General features: G+C 34.4%; 1 protein-coding gene across 1 annotated transcript; it reads right to left on the reverse strand.

Moving 5' to 3' along the window:
- Positions 1–11322: 11322 nt before the first annotated feature.
- Positions 11323–21923, reverse strand: LOC131942648 (sterile alpha motif domain-containing protein 9-like). The gene is made up of 8 exons (XM_059302547.1): positions 21836–21923; positions 20062–20165; positions 19854–19963; positions 18777–18877; positions 17503–17740; positions 16737–16807; positions 11893–16508; positions 11323–11406 (listed from the first exon to the last, which is right to left on the reverse strand). Exons 2-8 carry the CDS (start codon positions 20149–20151, stop codon positions 11323–11325), a joined length of 5310 nt encoding a protein of 1769 aa, XP_059158530.1. The 5' UTR covers positions 20152–20165; positions 21836–21923.
- Positions 21924–23674: the final 1751 nt, after the last annotated feature.

Here is a 23674-nt window from a genome sequence, read left to right on the forward strand (position 1 = left end):
TCGATTCTACGAAAATCTCCGTCTGCTGGTGATTACGAAGTATGTCTTTGTTTTCATAAGATACATAAGATTTGTTGTAGTTGCAAGCAACAAATCCCGTTCACTGATGATTCATTTAAATCTTTATATTTTTTCTTGTATACAAAGAAATGTTTGTATTTGTTCAGTATTTTTAAAATCGTCTTTAAATTTATACTTAAGCAGGTACATACTATTGTAAGGTTATCTTATGTCTTGCCACATTCGAAAAGAAAATTTTGAAAACAAATACTATTAATAATGATCAAATATAGATGGTATTTATGGCGAAATGAACTTTTAATCGTTAATTAATCTTCATTTGTTATATCTAATCCGATCAACATGCAAAACGAAACTTGAAGAATTATGGGGGTCTCTGTAGGAAACCAGACAAATAGGATTAAGGTTCCCCAATGAGAGTCTCAGTGTTGGGGACTTCCCTAAGGTTAGGTACCGAATAGGTGACTATTGAGTTAGACATCGGGCGCTCTAGCGCTAGGTCACACTCTTCTAGCTATTTCGATCAATGTATTGACATATTTAACAAGTTGGTGCACGGTACGATTTTTATTTGCTAATTTTATTTTGTCGAGCTTTCTGTAGCTTTTATATTACAATTCTCCGAATGGTCGTAATGTGAAATAAAACCAACCGAAATTATGCTACCTTGCATAGAGCAAGTCCTGCAAAAACCATAGTCAGAAACAAAAGTCCCCCATTTTACTGATTTTATTTTTTTCATTATTCACATAGTATTTTTGTTCTATCATGCTATGCTTTAAGCAAACGGATACTCTGTCACTTAAATGACTGGTTACAAAATGTGTTGGTAATTGCTTGTTGGCTTCTGAAACATTATTGGGTATTGGCGACTTGCTAATCCTTCCCCCACTACCACCCGAAGCAAGCTGAGATGATCCAGGTGTTGTTATCGTCTCCGCTCCCATCTCCAAACACCTGGTTGATCCAATGGAGAGGCTTTACCTACACAACTTGGCATCAGCTTGTCGCAATATCTGAGTCGGTGATCCTATCGCGTAAGAGGTGCATGCAACTGCCTTGGCTTTGACTTATTCTTTTGTAGCCCCTGGGCAGCGAAGAGCTGCAATCACACCTCTCCACCCTCGGGCAGATGAGTCTCGTTAGCTGGGGACAGACACTCTTCTAGGAGAGACAACGCTAAAATGAAACAACTGCTGCCTTGTAGTTTGTTCTTGGTTGGACGAAGGCTATGTAAGCAAATCCAAAAAGAAAAGCAGGCTGAAATCGGAGTCAATGGTCTCAATGGCGCATAACCACGTATCCTTAATTATGTTGGAGGGGGATCTCTTCCAACACTAAAATTAAGAACGAAGAAGAAGAAGACACCTCTTCACCTGGCTCGGTTTTGGGCAGCTCTCCTTTTCTGTGCCCACGTGAGCACAGCGGCCTTTGCCTCTTCTTCTACCGTCCTTCTTCGTGATTTTTAAGCCCGGTCTACTTTCCTCCTTCCCTGAGTATTCCAGTCCATAGCTTTCCTTGTGATATTATCTGGAAAGGGGTTCTACTACTTATTGATTTCAAAGTTTTCACGCCTAAAAGTATTGCTATATCCAGCTAACGAGCCTCATCTGTCCAGATGTTCGAACTCAGGACTTTACGGTTTAACAACCAAGCTTTCTCCCGCCGGACTACATCCAACATAGCGTACTCTATTCGTATTCTGTTGGATCCTGTATATTTTATTTAATACGATGATATTATTGGGACGGCGTGGCCTAGCAGTAGAGCGCTACACTGCTAAACTTAAGATATCGAGTTCAAATCCGGGTTCAAGCCAGTTGAACGTCCCTGAGTTAATCCAGCTTTGGTGGGTACCTAACTCACGTTAGGGAAAATAAAGGCGTTTTGGCATGTGCTGAGGTTAAATAAACAGGTAAAATCCTCTTCACCTGCCCGATGGACCGTCAAGTTTGAAAAGGGAAATGTACGAATATAGGCTAGTTTATCATTGCGCTGAGTGTGGCAAGGAAGTGCTATAGATTTCGGCATTCTGTTTAAGATCCGCAAAATATTTTCCCTTTAGAATCATTGGAATATGTAATTGGGCTTACAGTCATGTAATTTTGTTCTTTTTAACGTACACTAAGGTGTCGCTAATCTTTAAATTATTATTTCAAATAAAGGATGGTGGTCAAAAGATATTTTCTAAACGTAATTCTGAAGGAATTAAAAAACCCTCAGTTTTGTGTTGTATTAGATTTACACACTCTATTATAATCAGCGTTAGATTTTATTTTTATTAAAAGTTTTACAGGAATATTTTATACGAGCCGACCCGCAGCGTATCATACGCCGCTATTTAGTTGTTTTATTTTCTACTTTTCAGTAATTCATAATTTGTGAATTCGACAGTACCAATGCTGCCACTGAAAATATTTGCTTTAAAACACTAACCCCCCCCCCCCTTTCCCCTAACCCCGACCCTACACCACCCCCCCCCCCCCCCCCCCCGTGAAAGCAGCCTCCTCTTAGTTATTTCTTAGTTACCTCCTGTAAGTTTAAAATCAAACTAAATTATCTGCCCCTAATAGAAACCCGGCTCTACGGCTCTACGATTTGTAAACATTTAGCTTTGTAAACATTTAGAGTGACCACAACTCACCAGACAATGTGGCGGTGGGGTGGGGGTGGTAGTGATAGTGATAGAGAGAAAGAGAGGGGACTGCAAGGAGGCGCTTGCAGCTTGTTTTCTAACGGCTCCCAGAAGAGAATTATATATATATAGATTTACTCATAGTCAATTCAACATAAAGATCTGTCTAAAAAAATATTTCATTTTTACTTTACAGCAATGGCCAACAGCTCGTATATGAATATGGAAGAAGATCCATTCATCTCCAAAAGTACTTTCATCATCATCGTCTTCTGGTTGGTGTTTGTTGGACTATCCATCATCTCGATTGTGGGCATCTTGACCAACGCCATCAACCAGGTTATCTTCGTATACATGGACCTTAAAGAACACGTCAACTTCACTCTGTTTTGTCTGTCGTTGTCTGAACTATTTGCTGGGCTAACTACGTTCTTGTTTGTATTATTTAACACAAACGAAGTTCTATCATTGAAAAACACCGTCTTGGCTTTATTTGCCGGTCTGTTTTCTTGGGGGAGAATAATGTTCGGGAGTATATCTGTCGCGTTTATAATGTTTATATCAGTAGAACGTTCGCTTTGCGTAACCTTTCCGTTTACGTTTAAGATGGCTTTTAACATTCAGAAAACGAGAGTGATTTTATTGGTGATTACGATCGTGATTGTGACGTGTTTTATTCCTGTGTACGCCACACGGTGTATTTATTTACATGTAGATTCTGTGTACAACGTCACGTATTTAGACACATGCGATACCATGACGGGGGTTTTAGGTCAGTTTATCGGCGTCTTGTTTGGATTGTTGTTGTCCGTTTTCGCTTTGGTTTGCACGTTCGTGAGTGTCGTCACCATGCATGTTGTGTTGAGAAGGTCTTCTTTGATGAGAAAAAAAATGAATGGGTCGCCGGTAAGAAAAGACGAGATCAAAGACAGCGGAATGTCTCAAAAGGAAAGAAAAGTAGTGAGGCTTGTTTTGACAGTGGCTATTACATTCTTCGTGACCCACATCCCTAAAGCCCTTTACAACATCGCCGGGGCGTCTGTCCCAGCCCTGATAAACGGGCCCTACACCAATTTGTTCAATGTAATTGCTCTCATCTCCTACGCGACTGAAACTATGAACTCGTGTTCTCATATTTTTATCTACTACAAGTTTAACACCAACTATAGAAACAGGATGCAGAACATATTTCGAGGATTTTCTCTCAACAAATTTAAAATATAATAAGTATATGTGTCTTATCATAGTGTTATTCACAACGGTAAGAAAATATCATACAAAAAACGTAAGCATCAGTCGGTGTCATTTTGTATTCAACACAGTTAGTTTTCAAACTCCTGGTAGGTTTATGTGTGACATTGTTGTCTGTTTTGTTGTAGAAGACAAGATGAATAAAATTATTTATATATTTTAAAAGCAAGCTAGCCTTCATTTTATTTCATAATTTTATATTAAAAATTTAGATTCTGACGGTCGCCAACTTGTATACAAAAACAAAACAAAAATATTTACAATAATGCGTTTTGTAATATTTGCCAACGCCGGATTGATGAGGAAGTTTTTAGCAAGATAGCACAACATAAGTGCAAGTAATTTATTAATTTTGTATTATCTTTTCAGCTGAAATTAAAGGAAATGCAAATCCAGTTATTGTTTTTTTAATTATTAAATGTATTTTTTTGTTTTAACTAGACCTAGATTCTAGTTCTAAATCAAAGTTTAGTACTGGTTTGTATAGATCTGTTTTAGGTGTTGTTATATATTATTATATTGTAGTGAATTATTTGTTAATTTAATTAAATATTTTGGTTTCACTTTTTAAAATAAATTGTATGATGATAGTAGTTTATTACCTTTTTTTAAAAATTTAGACTGTCTCTATATGATTATAAGAGGTCATCAATAAATGACGACACGCTTTTTTGACGATTTTTACCTCCCCCTCCCTCTCCCCTCCGTCACACATTATCACGAAATACCAGACCCCTCTTAAATGACGTCACGCCTCAACCTACAACCCCTCCACCTCAAAATTGCAGTTGGATTTTTCTTAAAAAATCGATATTTTTCAAAAATCTTGTCTGAACTCCGTCAACATAGAGTATTTTAATCAACGAGCCGACCCGCAGTGTATCATACGCCGCTATTTAGTTGTTTTATTTTCTACTTTTCAGTAATTCATAATTTGTGAATTCGACAGTACCAATGCTGCCACAGAAAATATTTGCTTTAAAACACTAACCCCCCTTTCCCCTAACCCCGACCCTACACCCCCCCCCCCTTGAAAGCAGCCTCCTCTTAGTTATTTCTTAGTTACCTCCTGTAAGTTTAAAATCTAACTAAATTATCTGCCCCTAATAGAAACCCGACTCTACGGCTCTACGAACGATTTGTAAACATTTAGCTTTGTAAAAATTTAGCGTGACCACAGCTCACGCCAGACAATGTGGGGGTGGGGTGGGGGTGGTAGTGATAGTGATAGTGATAGAGAGAAAGAGAGGGGACTGCAAGGAGGCGATCGCAGCTTGTTTTCTAACGGCTCCCAGAAGAGAATTATATATATAGATTCCTATTACAATTTATTAAAACCGGTTTTTTAAACGCGAAATAACGGCTAAAACTAGTTTGCTAACCTTGCCTTTTTATAATGCAAAAGTGTGACGTCATTTATGGACGACCCCCCCCCCCCCCCCCCCCTATGTAAAAACTGATTAAAATAATGTCTGTATTCCGAGTTGCCATCCCCGTAGTGTTTTATAAGAATTATTCGCGAAAGTTTAAGGGAGATCACTACCGCTTTTTAAAAATTATCTGATTAAAATTATCGTTTTGAAAAAGAGGGATCGAGAATCGAAACTGTTCTGGAAGCTGTGCTATAGAATCTACGTGACTTTGTCCACTAGTTTAACATGTTACTGAGCAATAATGGTAAAATCACGATATAGCGTCGGTTATTATTCCGGAACTTTACAGCAGTAAAAAAACAGTCGAGCCGTTCCGGAAACCACCAGATATACTGTAAACCATCATTTATTTGCCGCCATATTATACATTTTAATACATAATGTTTAAAAATGTGCAAGGATTGATTATAGCAGAGTTTCTTCCATGCATCTCTTGGGGGGGGGGGCACCGCCCCCTGAAGAAAGTCTAGCGCCCCCCCCCCCCTGAACGAAATGAAATTTATAATTTATATAGGAAATATATACTTTTGACAGTGTCCGCCCCCCCCCCCCCCCCCGGAAATTGTTGTCCGCCCCCCCCCCGAAAATTTCAAGATCACCCCCGGAGAAAAAAAGTCTGGAGGAAACACTGGATTTTAGTTGCATTTAAATACTGTTTTACTAATTATTTTGTATTTTTATTTATTTTAAAAGTATGCGCTAATTATTGCTGCTAATAAACACCGTTCTAGTTCTTTTTTACTACTTTTAACTGTATTTTGTAAGTCAAATCGTCTTATTTTACCAACGGAAGTAGAGCTAGTTGTTGCAAATCTTCTGCAGGTTTTTTATGTGTTTCTTAAAAAAAAAAACATTAATTACTACACCCGACTTTATTAATAATATTTCGATTTACTAATTATTGCTAATTTTCTGTCAATTAAACATTAAATTAAGTTAAAATATTAATTTAATGCACTTGACTCAATTTTTATTTCAACGGTCAAATAAACTATGGTTTACAGTAACGAATGTTACCGAAACTCAACAAACATTACCAGATAATTACCGACGCTATATTGTGATTTTACCGCAATTATAATATACGAGAAAAATGGCCCGTTGAGGAAGGATACAACGGGCGCTAGGTTGACAGTGCTGTCTATTTTCTCGGTACTTTAATTTATACAAAATATAGTCATAGGCATATCCCTAAACCATGCACCTAATCTCATTCATGACAAAAGTCGCATTTAGAGTTTCTTTCAGGCAACTCTACTTGGGAGGCCCCCTACACACACACTCCAAAACATGTCTACCGTCCCATTCAACGAAATATAATTATATACTTTTTCCAGTGTCCGCCCCCTCCCAGAAAATTCTACCCCCGCCCCCGAAAATTTCATGTACCCCCAACCCTCTCCGGAGAGGAAAAAGTCTGAAAGAAACACTGGTCGCATTTGTAGATCATACAAACTAAAGGAAGAATCTGGGCGGGGCTTCGCCCCTACCGGAAGAGATGCTTGAAAAAAAAGGCACGCTAAACACTTTTTAGATTAGAAAATGTTCCCCCCTTCGGGGAGGAAAAAGTCTGAAAAAACACTGGTGTCGCGCTTAGCCACTACCCGAAGAATTGCATTAAAGAAATTGCAAGAAAACCACTTTTTAGATTAGACACATTAATTAGGCGGTAATTTTATTATAGAGTATCGATGAAGAAATTTCTTTTGAGTTGGGGAGGGGGGGGGGGGGCTCAGACGTTCTTACTTGGGGGGTGGGGCTTCGCACCTACCCGAAGAATTGTATGCAAGAAACTCTTCACGCAAACCATTTAGATTAGACAAAATTGCCTTTTTATTCAATGTTTACTCGAGAATCAATGACGTCATATTACTGTGTACACTCTCCGGCTTGATATTATTTTCTACTATATGACGTCATACTTCGTTTTTCGAATTACTATGCATGTTTTTAATTTGCTTGTGTTTTCTCTAGAGCGTTCTTGTCAGATACATACACAGATAGATAGACAGATAGATACACAGACAGCGACACTATTAGCATTAATACTATTTTTCTAACCCAATTGATGCCCGCAAACCATTTTTCTACCACTAGTATAAAATATTTTACTACACATTTACGCAATAATTATAGAACTTTAATTACTAAATTGGGCCTAGTAATAGTATAATGATGTAATTAGGAACTAATAAAATCTTACTGAGGAATAATAATCTCCTTAAGGATCGTCCATAAATGACATCACACTCGTAGGGGGGGGGGGTCCGTAATTTTGTGACTGTGTGTGGTGAGGGGGAGGGGGTTCAGATGATGCGACGTCACACTTTTGCATTATAAAAAAGCCATGTTAGAAAACTAATTTTAGACGTTATTTCGGGTTTTAGAAAACTGTTTTAATTAATTGTAAAAGGGATTGATTTAAAAAATCTATATAGACAGAGTTCAGACTAGATTTTAGAAAAATATCGATGTTTTAAGAAAAATTCAACTGCAATTTTGAGAGGGTGGGGGTGTTGTAGACTGAGGTGTGACGTCATTTTAGGGGTGGGGGGTCTGGCTTTTTGTGACGATGTTTGACGGAGGGGAAGGGGGGAGGTAAAGATCGTCAAAAAAGCGTGACGTTATTTATGGATGGCCTCCTAAATAATAAATACTTGCGGTCAGTTTAGTTTTAGTGATTAGTGTATTTGATGTTTTTGTTATTTTCGGTAACTAAACTAGATCTACTAAACACAGTTATTTATAAAAGTTAAAAAACACTTTGTTGTTTTCATTTTATTTTAATGTTAATCACTTTTAAAATGACAGCACTAGAAGCGTATAAAAATACTATCTATAAAATATAATAAAATAGAGTAATCTATCGCTTTAGCCTCATGTGTAAAATAAAGAATATCATTCATAGTTCCTGGCTACTGAAAAACTAAATGAAAGTTTAAGTTAGTTGATAAACTCAAACAAATTCAAAATTACTAAAATTAGTACAAAAAAAGCAGATTGGTATTCAGTCAACAGTAACACTAGCAAGAAATTTTACACTGGCATTTACATCTACCAGGTGTGCTGAGAAGACCGAATGAAATCATTATTTTTTGTATGAATAAATATTATGTTTTTAAAAATATTTTCTTAAAGAATATTTTAAAACTAAAAAAATGTAACACTTGAGAATGTATTAGATAAAGCTTTAAAGTGCAGATAATTTGAACAAACATTTTTTTTTAAACTCTGGTGCCACATTAAAATTTACTTTTGTACTTGTTTTAAATTTAAACCAATGCATTGTTTGGTAGTTTCCGTCTTTAAAATAAAACTTTATTGGCTGTTTAACTAATCATGATTATTTGTGTACTATACTAACTGTAATTATTTGAATTGTTGATTATAGTGGCTAATTTAATATCAAATAAAAGAAGTAGATTAATTGTGTTTTTACACGAGATGCAGTTATCTTCTTTGTTTAAAATAAATTACTATATTAAGAAATGGGTTAAAACTGATTTATAATAAAGGATGAAATATAACAGCCGTCTTTTCTTCAATATCACATTGTCCTGACTTGTCCCTTTTTGACAAAGCCATTTATCAGATCTCTTGCAAGTTACATGCCATTCCCATGTTTTACATATTGATCATTAAGTTTGATGTCAATGATAACATTTATTTTTTCAGACTACTTTGCATTTATCCTATTCACGAGCCTACACATTTATATAAAACAAACTACATGTAGAAATTATAAAATGTTGAAATTGTGAAAGTAATAAAAGTTATGTCATTTTCAGTATCATGTCTTATAGCAGGAAGGTGGGCCTAAATATCACAGAGGCAAGTTGAACAAGTGCCTAACAGCCATAATGTATTCATTTAATTAAAAACTCTTTCTAATATCCTTACATGAAAGTAAACTTCTAGTTGTAAAATGAAGCATCTTAAGTGAATAGACCATAAATTATGACTTTTTAACCTCAGAGATTTCTCCCTTATTATGATCTGGTGAGTTAGTTTGATAATTGTATAATATTATATTTTATCACATCCAATTTCTCTTAAGAAATTCATGTTAAATGGTGTTAATTTAATACATTTAAACAACAAAAATATAAGAATCATTAAATAATTTTTAGCCTATATTAGTTATTCAGGATAACAAATCTATCAAAAGCATTATTGAATAATTATATGACTATTTTAAGATTCAAAACAAATGATATAAAATATTAATATTTATAAAATAATTATAGAACTGAATGATTTGATCAAAGCAATATAACCATTTTGAAAGTGATTTAGATACAAATACAGATATAGTTCCTTTATAAACCTAATATTATGTTTGTAAATGTAAATTTAATAAAAAATTTATACATCCGGGAATCAGATATAAAGAAAGAAATAGACAGTATCTGTTACTATTTTAAAGCTAACATTAGAAAATTAAATATTAGATTGTCAAATAATCAATCTGACTTAAACAAAACAATATAAACTTTATAAAAGTTGACAATAAATACAAAAAGTTTCTTATAAAATACAATGACTTTGTAACAATCAATATTGTGAGTTATCCAAGAATAGTTTCAAGCAAGTAAGTAAAAACAAATATTCTCCAGCTAGCTTAACTAATCAAGTAAGCTCTACCTATTAGAACATTGTGGACTATGTTAAGTCTGCATAAATTGTAGACATAAAATACCAAAATAAAATAATTAAAATAATAACGCTCACTGAGATCACAGTTATAAAAAAATCATAATAAATTATAACACACCACTAAATATATAAGTACAGATGGTGGTTTAACAATCATCTCATTTTACTTACACCGGGTTTATAAACTTATAGTTATACTTTTCAGTAACTAATTTTATATAAATACTTTATAATTTGTTATATGCTTGTTGGTGTAAAAGCCATATACTCAATACTTTACTTTTGTATATTACTATTAAATAAATAAAATATAACACAGTATTATTATGTTGTATTAAAAAATGTCATGTTTATACTGTAAAAAATAAAATTTCTAGGTAAAATTAGTTAGTTCTATGAGCTCTCAAATATACAATTTACATTTAGATATTCTAAAGGTCTACAGTTGATTTCTTTTTGCATGTGACCTTGAAATATGGGGGACTTGTGTGGATATCACTTCCACCAGTTTAAGTATTGTGCCAGAGACATGAAACAAACTAACAGATAGCAGCTTAAATAAAAATATCTATGCCACATTCTCACTCTCAATGGCTGATTTTTCAAAGTACTGTGGCACATAGATTTTACAGTTGAAAAATCTCCCAAGTACCACTAAACATAAAAGAATTTTCATTTTATGCTAAAAAGTTTATGGAATGTGATGTACAATACTGAATTAAAGTAAATGGTAAAGTACAATATTTTAAAATTTGAGCTTTGTAAAACCACCGAAAACATGAACTTTTTAAAACTTAAACAGGCTGAAATGACCTGTACGAGTAATAATTGTGTTTATATCTAACTTAAAGTATAATAAAAAATTAAATTTAACATTAAAAAGGAGGGAGTAAGAAAAAAAATTACTAAGCTTTTTAAAACTGCACACAAAATAAATGTGTTTGTCTACAAATATGTAAATGGGGAGATTAATTAGATAAACCAGGATTCTTGTTGAGAAATAATTGCTATAATATATAAGTTATATGGTAGGTAATATTCTTTTAGAAAATAAATTTTCATTGTTTTCATTGTTAAATACTGAATAGGATTTAAAAAAAACATAAATCTAAACAGGTTAACGAGGAGTACTTTTGAAGAACAGTTTTCCTTGTTGCAACTGATTATGAGACTCTTAATGACATTTTTAACAAGCTAAAGAGATATATAAACTTCTATATTTATTGCTTTATCATAAATGTGTTCATCGGAATGTTGCAAGTTAACATTTCCGGCAAAAATAAGTTTTAAAAATCCAGAAAGGCATTTAAATATTTAGGACCAGGATTAAAACTTTCCAACAAGAAGGTCAATTTCTTTCTCAATTTCTTGCTTTCTTTTCACCAAATCATCTTTAAGCCTTGGATGGTACTGTATTCAAAGAGTAGAATGTTAATTTTAAATGTTGAACATAGACAAAATAAGTGTTATTTATGATCAGAAAATATTAATATAAAAATAGCAACTAAAAGAAAAGCAGCAATCTAGATCTAAAAACACATCTTTTGAGGTGTGTAACAGTTAAATGTAGATGAATGTATGTTTCGAATGGGTATCTTAAAAAGGCGATATGGATCTAAAATGAAAGGTGGGTGTGCGCATGCGCTAAGGAAAGGAAGCGAGAGGTAAATAGCGCGGGAACAACATGGCGATGTTTGCAGTGAAGGTGTTGTACATATGAACTAATAAATTATAGAAATTAACGGAACAAGGGTTGATTTTTGTTTTGAGTGTGTGCCATGAAATAGGTAGGAGAAAAAGCCTGTGACAAGGTGCAAATGTTTTCTAAAATAAATAAATCAATTGCTATTTATATCATGATTATCGTGTACAAAAATAAGATAAACTATACATTACCCTCGCTTGCTCTATTTTTCTTAGAATGTCAAAGCGCTGTACTATAAGTATTGGAAGATTACTAGGAATTTGTTTCTGCAATCGACTTGTATTAACAATAGTTGTTGCCTTAACACGCAATGGGACTGCTCCGGCTTTGGGTGGTTCTTCAAGTGAGATGCCAAACCCTCTTGGTCCTGAAAAGCTGAATCCAATGTAAAAATAAACTTTTTTCTGCCACATATTCCGTTTGGTGACTTTATGAGATGTTGGAATAATGATTTCAAAATTATTTCCCTCTTTAGTTTTAATGTTGTAAGTTATATTTTCACCTCCATGTTGCAGAAGACCAGTTTGGAGCTGCAGCTTTTCTCGCACACCTGGTAGACGCCATTTTTCTCTGAGGGATGCGTCATTCATAACTTCTAGCGAGTCCTGGTGTACAATGTCATATAATGGTCTCCCATTTCCAAGAAAGAAGAGAGTTGTGTCTTTTCTTTTTATTCGAAGCTGTTCACGCTCAAATTTGGGATAATTAGTTTTAAATGCCTCATGCCATTTAGTAAGAGCATTTATTAGGTTAATAGGTAGACAGAGTTCATACTCTTGTCGTTCTTGAGTAGGAAAGTTGTAGAGAACGAAATATAAATAGGGTTCTAAATACCAACGATTCGTTTCAGATGGTTTGCTTTCAAGGTATAGTTTTTTGCTCCATTCTAAGATATTCTCATATTTTAGTCCTGGTGGTGGTTCATCATCCAATAAAAGAACTGTCACTGTGTCCAGCATTGCTCGCAGATCGTCAAATCTGCATGAAGCTGAATTAACATTTTTCAGGAGAAGATCATAGATACTTAAAAGTGTATCTTGCTTCCGTTCTTGTCTCATTTTAAGCAAGAGGTGGAGTGATGTGGCGCCCAAATTTCTCGCTCGCCTATAGCGGTATTCACACTTGTCTTCTTCATTAAGATTGAGTGGTGCAACATCAGTTGTTTCACCAAAATGAGCATCCAAATTCTCCTTTAAACCAAGTAGGGACTTTTTGTTAAAATCAGCATTGGGTGTTATGACATCTAAGTTGATGCTGCCTTTCATTTGAAGATATTCCTCATCCAATCTCCGCATGGCTTCACTTGAATATTTTTCAAGATGTTTCAAAAACTCAGTCTCACTTTTATCAAAACAGCTTAGTTGGTAATTAGGATCAACTAAGAAGTCATGTAAATTACCCTTACTGAAAGTTGGGCAAAGCTCTAAGGCACTTAACAGAATAACTATTGCGCGTAGTTCCCCAAAATAACCAGCGAAATTGTTTTCTCCATTAGTGGTCACTTCACGCTCACTTTTCCTTTGCTCATGTCTAAAACAATCAATGCATTTTTCAGCAAGTTGAATTAGCTCATGAATTTCTTTCTCTGCAAATCCCTCAGCTTTATCCAGAGATTTCTGTGAATCTATTTTGTTATACATTTGGTTCTTAAAAACCTGGCCATACGTGTCCCAGAGAAAAGAACAATTCGGGAGCATTCCTGTGGCTCTTTTAGCAAAATATTCAGCCTTGTCCCAGTTTTTTAACTCTATGTAAAACCTGGCTATAAGCTGGGCCGTAAAAGGATCATGGTTTAACTCAAATAAATCAACCAATAGCCCCACAGCTGTTTCTGCTGCCTCGTTTTTTTGGACAGTTAATATGAACTGTGAAAATTTGTGCTTTTTTTTCCCGTCAGGCATGAACTCGCGCTTTTTCATGACACTGTTAATGACAGACTGAAGGTGTTTGGCATCGTAGCTGGTTTGATCAAATACCCCAGAGTTCATTAGCTGATGCATAATTTCACTTTCACTTTGATTTGTGCGTTCTTTCATTTTATTTAAAATTTCAAGAGCAATTATTTTATTAAAGACTCTTAATGATTTTCTTGCTCTCCCCGGGTGGTTTTTGTTTGAAGACAAATTGAGAAGTACTTTGACAGCTTGGCTGAGGTTAGCTTCCCAGCTGATGTTTCTCGAATATGGCTTTACTTGTCTATGTCCTCGTTGCTCATAGATAATTCTATCTAGGCACGACACTCGAATGGGCTTGAAATCAGGATCATAGTTGTTTAACAGTGAAACTATAGTCAAGAGCTTCACTTCCTTAGGTTCCTTTACGTCATCAGAAAACTCTTTCACTACTTTAGAAACATAATCCTTGTCGAAGTTCTTTCTTAAGATATTGAATGAAATTAGAAATTTAGGATTGACATGTTTTTCTTTATTTTTTTCAAATTGTGAGGTGAGTTTTTCATTTTTTTCTTTAAACCAGTGTAGTTCCTCACGTGAGAGTTCTTGGCGCAGGGAGATAATTTTACTTTTCAACTGTTTTGGTAAAGATGCTCTTCTAACACATAAAATGATTGTACAGTAAACTTGAAATGGATGCTCATCTTCATCCCTCCACCGTCTTCTTCCCCGCTCCTCCAGCTTTTCTCTAAGCATAATATATTTATCTTCATCTTCATTGTCTATCAGAACCAGCAGCGGTCTTGGAGTTTTGTCATCATATGCTCTAATCTCATCTAACTGTTCCCCTGTCTGGTCAGTAATTGTGTTAACAACACAGCATCTGTACTGTTTGCGCAAATCCCAAAGTATCTGTCTCGCTGAAGTTGTCCCCCCTGACCCTGGTTGATGCATCAATACCACTGTGGTAACTTTATCTTCTTCTCCCTTTTCATTAAGAGCGGCGTCAACTGACACCTTGAACTCATCATGAATACGTCGTTTCAAAACCTGATCATGAAAGTAGAAATTTAACCAGCTAACCTGCTCACCTCTATAAAAGTTTTCCTCTGCTTGTTTCATTTTATTCTTCACTTCTTTTTTGTCCTCAGAAATTTCAAACTCTCCTGCGGAAAGCAAATCAATGTCACTCCAGTCTTTAAGTTTCTTCTGTTTCACCTCTACTAAAGCTCCGTTAGAGCAGGGTAAGGTGCATTTATTTGTGTCTTGTTTCACTATCATATTGTTAACTGTTTCATTGACTTGATGCCATGGCATGCCCACGACGCATCTGTCTAGATCTGCTTTATCCACTCTACACCGAGACAACATCTGGTCTTTCCAGAGCTTGGCTATGTTTTCTGTTTCTGCAATGAGAACCCACTGTTCAGGAAATTTAGTCAAAATTTCATCACAGGCCTCGATCGTGGCGCTGTAGTTCTTGGAAAACAAGAAGATGATTATAATTATCCTGTCAACATCAAAATTATCTTTATACACATTTAAAGTATTCTGGAATGCAGTTCTTCTGTTCTTATTCCAGTTTTTTGGTTCCATTTCAAGGAAATTCATTGCCTCATAACCATTGCAAAATATCCAAGAAATGCGATTTTCATTACCAAGGCTATCTACAAAACTGTTATAATCCTCAAGTTTTGGTATAAGATTTCTATCAAAGTTATCAGTGGTTAGGACCCTCATCTCTTCATTTTGTTGGCTGTCTAAATTATGGTAAAGGCCATCTGTAGATCCCTTGGGGTCAAAGTCAAATACAACTTCAGGGTCCAGCTTTTTGATGAAGTTCATGTTTTGCAGTAGATACTCCTGATGCATGTGGCTATCAATGGGACTTGTCACTAAGAAAAAATAGACACCATCTTCAATAACTTCAGGCCCTCCTGTTAACCAGTTGCGTAACTTTATTCTTAGATTAGCTGGTGGTTCACAGCTTTGAAGACTTTCTTCTTGTTTTCTTTGCTCAATAATACGCTGTTGGTCTCTTTCATAGTCTATCAAATTTTCAGCAGATGCAACCATGGGTTCACCGTCTTCAGAGAATCTAAAAACTGCTGTTTTTTCCTTATGATTTTTGGTATGGTTCGGTAGGTGCTTCAGCTTTGTCCTAATTATAGCTTTATCTAAAACAACACTTGTGGGTACAACATCAACCTCAACAACAAAATTCTGAGCCTGATTTCTGCCAACGACTGGTATAAATCTGGCGTCTCTAACTGTACTAGAAATAATATTTTTCTGACTGTCGGCAAAAGATTTTTTTAGAAAACTATTGATCTCCATCTGACATTCTGTTTTATCCAAGCTCATTCCAACTATTTCCCCAGCTTTGTGCTTTTCAGATGCCCATGGGGAAATACCGAAGAAAATTGTACCATTTCTTCTGTCATTGAGACACGCTGATGCAAAAGGAACTACTTCAGCTGCCATCAACTCCAAGACAGTGTCCGCATCTTCTCCTTCTATTAAATGAAACCTCCGTATTGGTGTTGTTTTCTTGCCTCTTGCGTTCAATGAAACATCCACACAATGACCTAAATTATATTTGTCTGTGACCTCGACATCATGGTCAAAACTACGGAAATGATCAGGAAGAACAACCTCTTCGCTTTTTCTTTGCATTTCAGAAGAATCAGTTTCTAAATTGTCTTTTATCAACATGGTTAGCAATCTTTTCATACCAAAGTTTGATGAGGGTAAAATTGTAACAAAATCTTCCTCTTTCATTGTTATGAAGATTTTTCCAGATATGCCTTCTGTTTCAAAGTTGGCAAGTTCTTCAGTATTGTAATCATTTTGAGTAAATTGTGTGGTAAGGTAGTTTCTTAGCTCCGAAGGTTTCATATCTCTGAGTTTCCTCTCTATTAAAGATGTATTGTAAAAAAAAAATTATTTTTTTAAAATTAGCTTTTCTAGAACTGTCAAAAATATTATAATTATTGAAATGCTATTAAAAATCTAAATAATAAAATTTAATTAAAGAAGAAGTGATTTAGAAGAAAAATGCAGCAATGAATATGAAAATGATGATAATGTTACTAAACTGCTAGACTCCTCCAATGTCTTTTTACAGTTATAAAAATATTAACCTGCAGGTTCCTGTTGCACCTGGCCTGCTGCCTGTTCTTGGGGGCGAACAATACCTAAATTCTTGAAGGATCTTAGAAAAATAAAACATTAACTGAAAATCAAACACAAGTTTGATAAATAGGAGTGATCAACATTCTAGTTAGATGGCTAAACCATTATATTATTTCATAGCTTTTTTTTTTTTTGTGACATGTCCATAAAGCTTCACATAATACTGAAACCTTAACAGTAATTGAAGGGCTCAGTGGAAAAAGTACTTAAGTGTATTTTGAGAGTTTTGAGAAAAATGAGTGCAAAGTTTTTAAATTGAAGCTGAAATACCAAAACAGCTGATGCAAAGTATTCGAATTAAGCTACTTCGGTACATTTCCCATGGCCCAAATTTACAGGGATGTTTAAGGGTAGGTAATCGAATAATATACCGGTCTTAACTCATTTTTGAAAAAATGTAACTTAAGTACTTTTTCCACTGAGCCCTTCAATTGATCTTAAGGATCAGTTAACAATCAAGTCATAAATACATACATACAAAGGATGCATTATATGAATGGACATGATCTTAAAATGTTATTAATCAATAATTTGCTTTTAAAATAAACATTCAGGTAATGAAAAACTACTTGAATTCTAATAATTTCAACCTAGAAATGAAAGTCAGAGAAAAACAAAACTTCTTTCTGCAGCTTCAAGAAGCCATTTTGGAAAACTAAACTTTGGAGCTAACACAACAAAGCTACAAAATAAGACAGATAAAACAAAACTTACATGACAGGCTTAGCTTTCTTTCTCTCCCTTCTCTTTTCTTGAATGACCTCTACGCCAACAAATTCATTTTTTATAAAATTTGAAATTTCTGTGTTTGACCACTGGTTATGGTGGAGAAACACACCCTGGGAATCTAATATTTCCCTTACATCAGCTAACGATACAATTTCTCCTACTTTGTTTGTTAAGAACTTATGTAAGGTATCTCTGACTTTTTCATGAACCATGAGGGAATCCCCTGAAAAAAAAAAAAATTTTGATTATTGATACTAATAGTGTGTGGATATATATACATATGTATATGAATATAATATATATGTATATATATATATATATATATATATATATATATATATATATATATATATATATATATATATATATATATATATATATATATATATATATTCATATATATATATATATATTCATATATATATATATATATATATATATATATATATTCATATATATATATATATATATATATATATATATATATATATATATATATATATATATATATATATATATATATATATATATATATATATATATATATATAATATCTTTATATATAATTCTCTTCTTGGAGACGTTAGAAAACACCAAGCTGTAAGCGCCTTGCAGTCCCCTCTCTTTCTCTCTAGGAAGTCTGGTGAGCTGTGGTTCACACTAAATGTTTACAATCGTAGAGCCGGGTTTAGTGACGGCTATTAGGGGCAGATAATGTAGTTTGAAACGATTTTAAACTAATAGGGGAGGTAACAAAGAGGAGATTGCTTTCAAGAGGGGGGGTGTATGGGGTAGGGGTTGGGGGAAAGGAGGGGGGTATCGTCCTTCACGACCATCTGATAGTGTTTTAAAGCAAATTTTTTCTTTGGCAGCATTGGTACTGTCGAATTCTAAAATTATGAATTACTGAAAAGTAGAAAATAAAACAACTAAATAGTGGCGTATGATATGCCGCGGTCGGCTCGTATATATAAATTTATGTGCATTACTGCCAAAGCTTAAAGTCCGCCAGTGCATGCATTGGTTTGCCAAAGATGCATGCATTAGCCAGTCAATTTGTGCATTAACCAATGTAACATCTCACTGACCGTCCAGAGTCTTTTTTCTTGATTTCGGACATTAGCCGGCCCAGGAAAAAGTATTGTGGTCCAGTTGCACTTAAGGCAACTATCATACAATAACATGATTTAAGCATACACTCTAGGGGATAATAAGATTGAGAAATCTCAATAATAAAGAGTTTTAATAATTGCACTCACTTTCAAAACATAGGGAGCTATCAGCTGAGCTTTCTGTGTTGGTTATCTCATCAACTAAGTATTTTAATTCTGGATCTTTTTCCATAGCTTCCATCAGGTATCTAGTAAATTATGTACAGGTATGTATTATTGTTAAAACAATATACACCAAATATGATTAGTTATTTTGTCAAGTAATAGTTGAAAATAATGAAAATAACTTATTTTAGGTGTCTTCACAAACCCAGGAGATGGAGGTTCAACAAATGTGACATAGCTTATAATGTTCATTTCTTTTTTTAAAGATGATGAAACAATGTTGTTTTCAGTTAGAATCAAAGATTTTTAGTGGTGTTATTTTTTTTTTATCTGCAACAGTTGGCTTAATGCATAAATATTAATGTTTCCAAAAAAATAAATAAAACGATACTCTTTACACTATCTAATTTCAAACACATTAATGAATTATCCTGATGGTATTAGGGTATGTAAAAATTCAATATGACTAAAATTATCAATTAAATGTATTATTCAAACAATATAGGACTTGACATTTATTAAGGATTGTTTCAAAATACTAATCAAAACAATATCAGGCTTAGAGTAGGCTAAAATACTTTCAATGATTACAGACTGTTTTGTCAGTGTGAGTGGAAAAATGCTGTAGCACAACAGGAAACTGTTAAAACCAGCCATATTCAAAGCAACAAAGGGTACACACATTTGAAAATTATTATACTCTAGTATCATATGAAAAACCGGTAGTAGATAGTACTGCTACAAAAAGAAAATGAATACACTTCTTTTTAATGTTATTATGTAAAAGTAAAGTTTCCCTTTCAAACCTGACAGTCTATGGGGCAAGTGAAGTAGAGTTTTACTTGTTTCTGTGACCTCGGCATATGAAGAGATTGTGTGGTCAGCACTATGCCCAGCCGCCTTTACTTCCCTAACGTGAGTTAGGTACCCATCAGAGTTGTGTGGACTCAGGGACGGTCTACTGACTTGAACCCGGATTCCAACTTGAGACTTATGGGTTAGCAGTCCAGCTCTCTACCACTAGACCACTCCGACCCTTAATGTTATTATGTACCCTACCTAAAACCATTCTTTTTCTTGTTCAAAATGATTAGAAGCTGTTCCATTTCATCAGCAGTGGTGCCAGCTTTCTGGACTTTTTCTTTGTCATTGTAAGAGAGAACCTCAATCTGAAATAAAGTAGAAAATAAAGCCAGGAAATAGCACATTTTATGAAAGAAAATTTTATTTTAAGAAACAGTTGAGGACATTCTTTAGTAAATTTTACCTGAAAAAGATAAATGCAGATTTCTTTAGAAGGAACTCGCAGGAGTTTACTCCAGTTCTTCCTCAATTTCTGCCACTCCTGAGCATTCATTTTTTTTAAAGTAACTAAAAAATAAAATTGAAAAAATTAGTACTTCAGTATATGTTCTAACGATAGCATTGAGGCTTACTAAAAGAAATACTTAAATTTTTAAACTTAAGGAATAAAACTGGATTTCCTTCTTTCTTTGGAGCACATGACTTTTCAGTAGTGAGTAGGCCTAATTACAAGTGAAATAAGGTAATCTCTTATCAGAGAATCTAATTTGGACACGCTGCAAAAGGCTCATCCAAATGTGACACAACAGGCGCTTGAGTGGAACCCCCAAGGGAAGCGGAAGAGAGGTCGCCCAAGACAGACCTGGAGGCGGTGTCTTCTCGAAGAAATGAAGCCAACAGGGATGTCTTGGGAGACTGCAAAATTAAAAGCCGGGGATCGGACGAAATGGAAGGAAAAAGGTGGAGGCCATACGTTCCATTAGGAACAACGAGGACTAAGTCAAGTCAAAAGATTACAATAATAAAAACATGAAAGAGTTAAACTTAAAAAGTAGAAGAGGGGGGGGGGGGCACTGGTAAAAGTTAGCCTACATATTGTGCCCCCCAGAAGAGATGCCTGAAACACTAGCCAATTATAAAAAAATATAAGAAGTCTACCTAAAAAATATATCCTTATATATTAAGGGGTCGTCCATAAATGACGGCACACATAGGCATAGGGGGAATTCGTAAGTTTGTGACAATGTGTGATGCCACACTTAAATTGCTTTATTTAATATTGTATTGTTGTAAACATACTCAAAAAATGGAAAATTACATACTGCGTCCTGCTAAACTAATTTAATTAATTTGAAGAAAATCATGCAGGGTAAAACAAAATCTTCAAAAAATAACTTGATTGAGACGACAGCTAACTAAGCCCGCCCATTTTGCCCGCTGTGTAGGCCCTATTTGAATTGGAAGAAATCTAACAGGCACACTTCTGCTGAACAGCAGTGAACGGTCAATCACGTCACAACAACACTCCTTATTAAAAACTAACCCACAGTATCGCTGAGTATCAGTCATATAATCTAAGCCATTTAAAAACAAACGCATTTTTTCACAAATCATTTTCTAGGCTACAAATTAAATTTGGTAGAAATCTAACAGGCACACTTCTGCTGAACAGCAGTGAACGGTCAATCACGTCACAACAACACTCCTTATTAAAAACTAACCCACAGTATCGCTGAGTATCAGTCATATAATCTAAGCCATTTAAAAACAAACGCATTTTTTCACAAATCATTTTCTAGGCTACAAATTAAATTTGGTAGGCTAAATAAAATCGGTATCAAGTTTAAGTTAAAAAAATGTAGTTTTTAACTGTTTATGATTATGTCATCTTGAACAATAATGACAATATAGAATCTACTAAAATATAAAATAGGCCCTAATACTAAAACTACTTAAAAATAATAAAAACTATGTTAAAGTAATTTAAAAGTAAAAGTAAGGGTGTAATACTCTACTGAGATTAAACTGAGTTTTAGTTTTATGTTTTCACTTTTCAAGATAAAGTTTTGGTTTAGAAATCTAGAGTTTACTTTCCTACTCAGTTTAGAGATTAGATTGATTCTCTAATTCACTAATTCAGTAGTAGATATCTAATTGAAGTAAGCCTAATTGAGTAGTGTAGCCTAAGTAAATTCATTAGCAAGTTTAGATTGATGCAATTGAAAATCATTCGTTACTTTAATTAAGTTATTAAAATCAAGATTTAGAATAATTTAGATCCATCTAGAATCTAGATAGTAGATAGAATCTAGATCTAGATCTAGAATCCAGAGCAGTTGCGATAACAAGTTGGATTGCCTGTTTCGTTTTCAATTTCTTGGAAAAACGGTTTGTGTAAAAACCGAAAAACTATTTTTTCCCGTGCGTTTTAAATCTGTGGTGATTTTTTTAAACTTACATATTTAAACAAGAGTAAACCTTATATACGTATGCTTTTTTTTCTAGTTTAGGCCTTTATTAAAAATGACTGATAATGAATATCCTACGGGCTCGCGATAACTACCCTTTTCACACTATCCATAGAAACTAATGTTTACAAGCAAGAGGAGCTATATTTAACACTAGCATCTTATTACGCTGCAATTACGCGATTGTAGGAAAAAAAAGTCACAGGAAAAAAAAACAGGAAAAAAAAAACGCAGAAAAAAAGTCACAGGAAAAAAGTCACAGGAAAAAAAGTCACAAATATATATTTGAATGGAATGTGTTAATATTTTTATGAATTTTATATTTAGAGAGTGCAAATTAACTTAGGATAATTTAAATGTAATGTAATGTGTGTAGGTTGTATACGCATGGTAACTTTTATAATTCATCTAAAAATATTTAGTATGAAGTATGTAGATTGTAATTATGTAAAACATAATATTGATAGCATTTATAGAATGTTCCAACGTCCTCGGTTTTCATTGTGTTTTTTTAAAAAAAATACTAACATTAAACTACCGTGAAATGGTAAGTTCATCTGACTTGCTGCCCTCAACTCATCGCTCGCAACAATAGTTATGTTTAGTTCAACTTAAACCACCTTTACTGCACACATTTATCACGCTCATTACATAACAAAGCATAGTATCACAACAGAAAGCCGACAAGGTTCAAAGGCTGTCATTGACACAAAACGCCAACAACACACAATATATTCGGACAAGGCCGACTGAGGAGAGGCCGACCAGAGAAAAGCCTACGGCAAAACATATGCAAAATACAATGATGTGCCTAAATTTCTTTTATAATTAGCTTTTCTACCGTGTATTTAACTAAGTACTAACAAAAGTTGAGATGGTTGTGTAAATTATCTTAGAGTATTTTACTTACAATTGTTATAAACCATAATGCTTTAAAAATAATATATGCTATAAAAAATATGACCCACAACAATAAACATACAAAATGGTACAATTTTTAACAAATAAATCAAAATATTTCTGAAAACATGTTTGTGACTTTTTTCTGTGACTTTATTTCTGTGACTTTTTTCCGATAAATTTTTTGCATTGTGACTTTTTTTTCTGTGACTTTTTTTTCCTAGCAAAAACTGTGACTTTTTTCTGTTTTTTTTTTTTTCCTGTGACTTTTTTTTCCGTTCACCAATTACGCATGCTATAACTATAACTAAAAGGTTCGGTAGATCCACATAATTTTAAAGACATCACTTCAGAATAGAGTCACTAGATCAGTTAGGCCTACCCACAACATTCCATTCAACAGTGCGACTTCAGATGAAGAAAGCTGAAAAAAAAAAAACCCCTCGTTTTTAATTTATTTCACTAACTGCCCTATCTGTAGTCAGTGGCGTAGCGAGGTCGGGTGTCACCCGGTGCGGCACTTAATGGTGTCACCCCCCAGAGGCATTTTCGATTTGCACCCCCCCCCCCTCAAGTTTTTCTCTATATATTTTGCTATTTTTTGCCTTGGTGTCACCCCCCTAAATGGTGTAACCCGGTGCGGTCCGCCCCCCCCCCCGCCCCCCCCCCTCGTTACGCCCCTGTCTGTAGGTATGTCAAACTGCCGTA

The sequence above is a fragment of the Physella acuta genome, unplaced genomic scaffold, assembly GCF_028476545.2.
Source record: "Physella acuta isolate Inbredline_101_S28 unplaced genomic scaffold, ASM2847654v3 ptg000036l, whole genome shotgun sequence".
NCBI lineage: Eukaryota > Metazoa > Mollusca > Gastropoda > Physidae > Physella > Physella acuta.

Coding starts and splice junctions, on each gene's coding strand:
- LOC131942648 (XM_059302547.1), bottom strand. CDS start 20,151: ATGAATGCTCAGGAGTGGCAGAAATTGAGGAAGAACTGGAGTAAACTC. Junction 16,808..17,502: donor AAGAAAGCTAAGCCTGTCAT/GTAAGTTTTGTT, acceptor TATTTTTCTAAG/ATCCTTCAAGAATTTAGGTA. Junction 16,509..16,736: donor GGTGCAACAGGAACCTGCAG/GTTAATATTTTT, acceptor CATCTTTAATAG/AGAGGAAACTCAGAGATATG.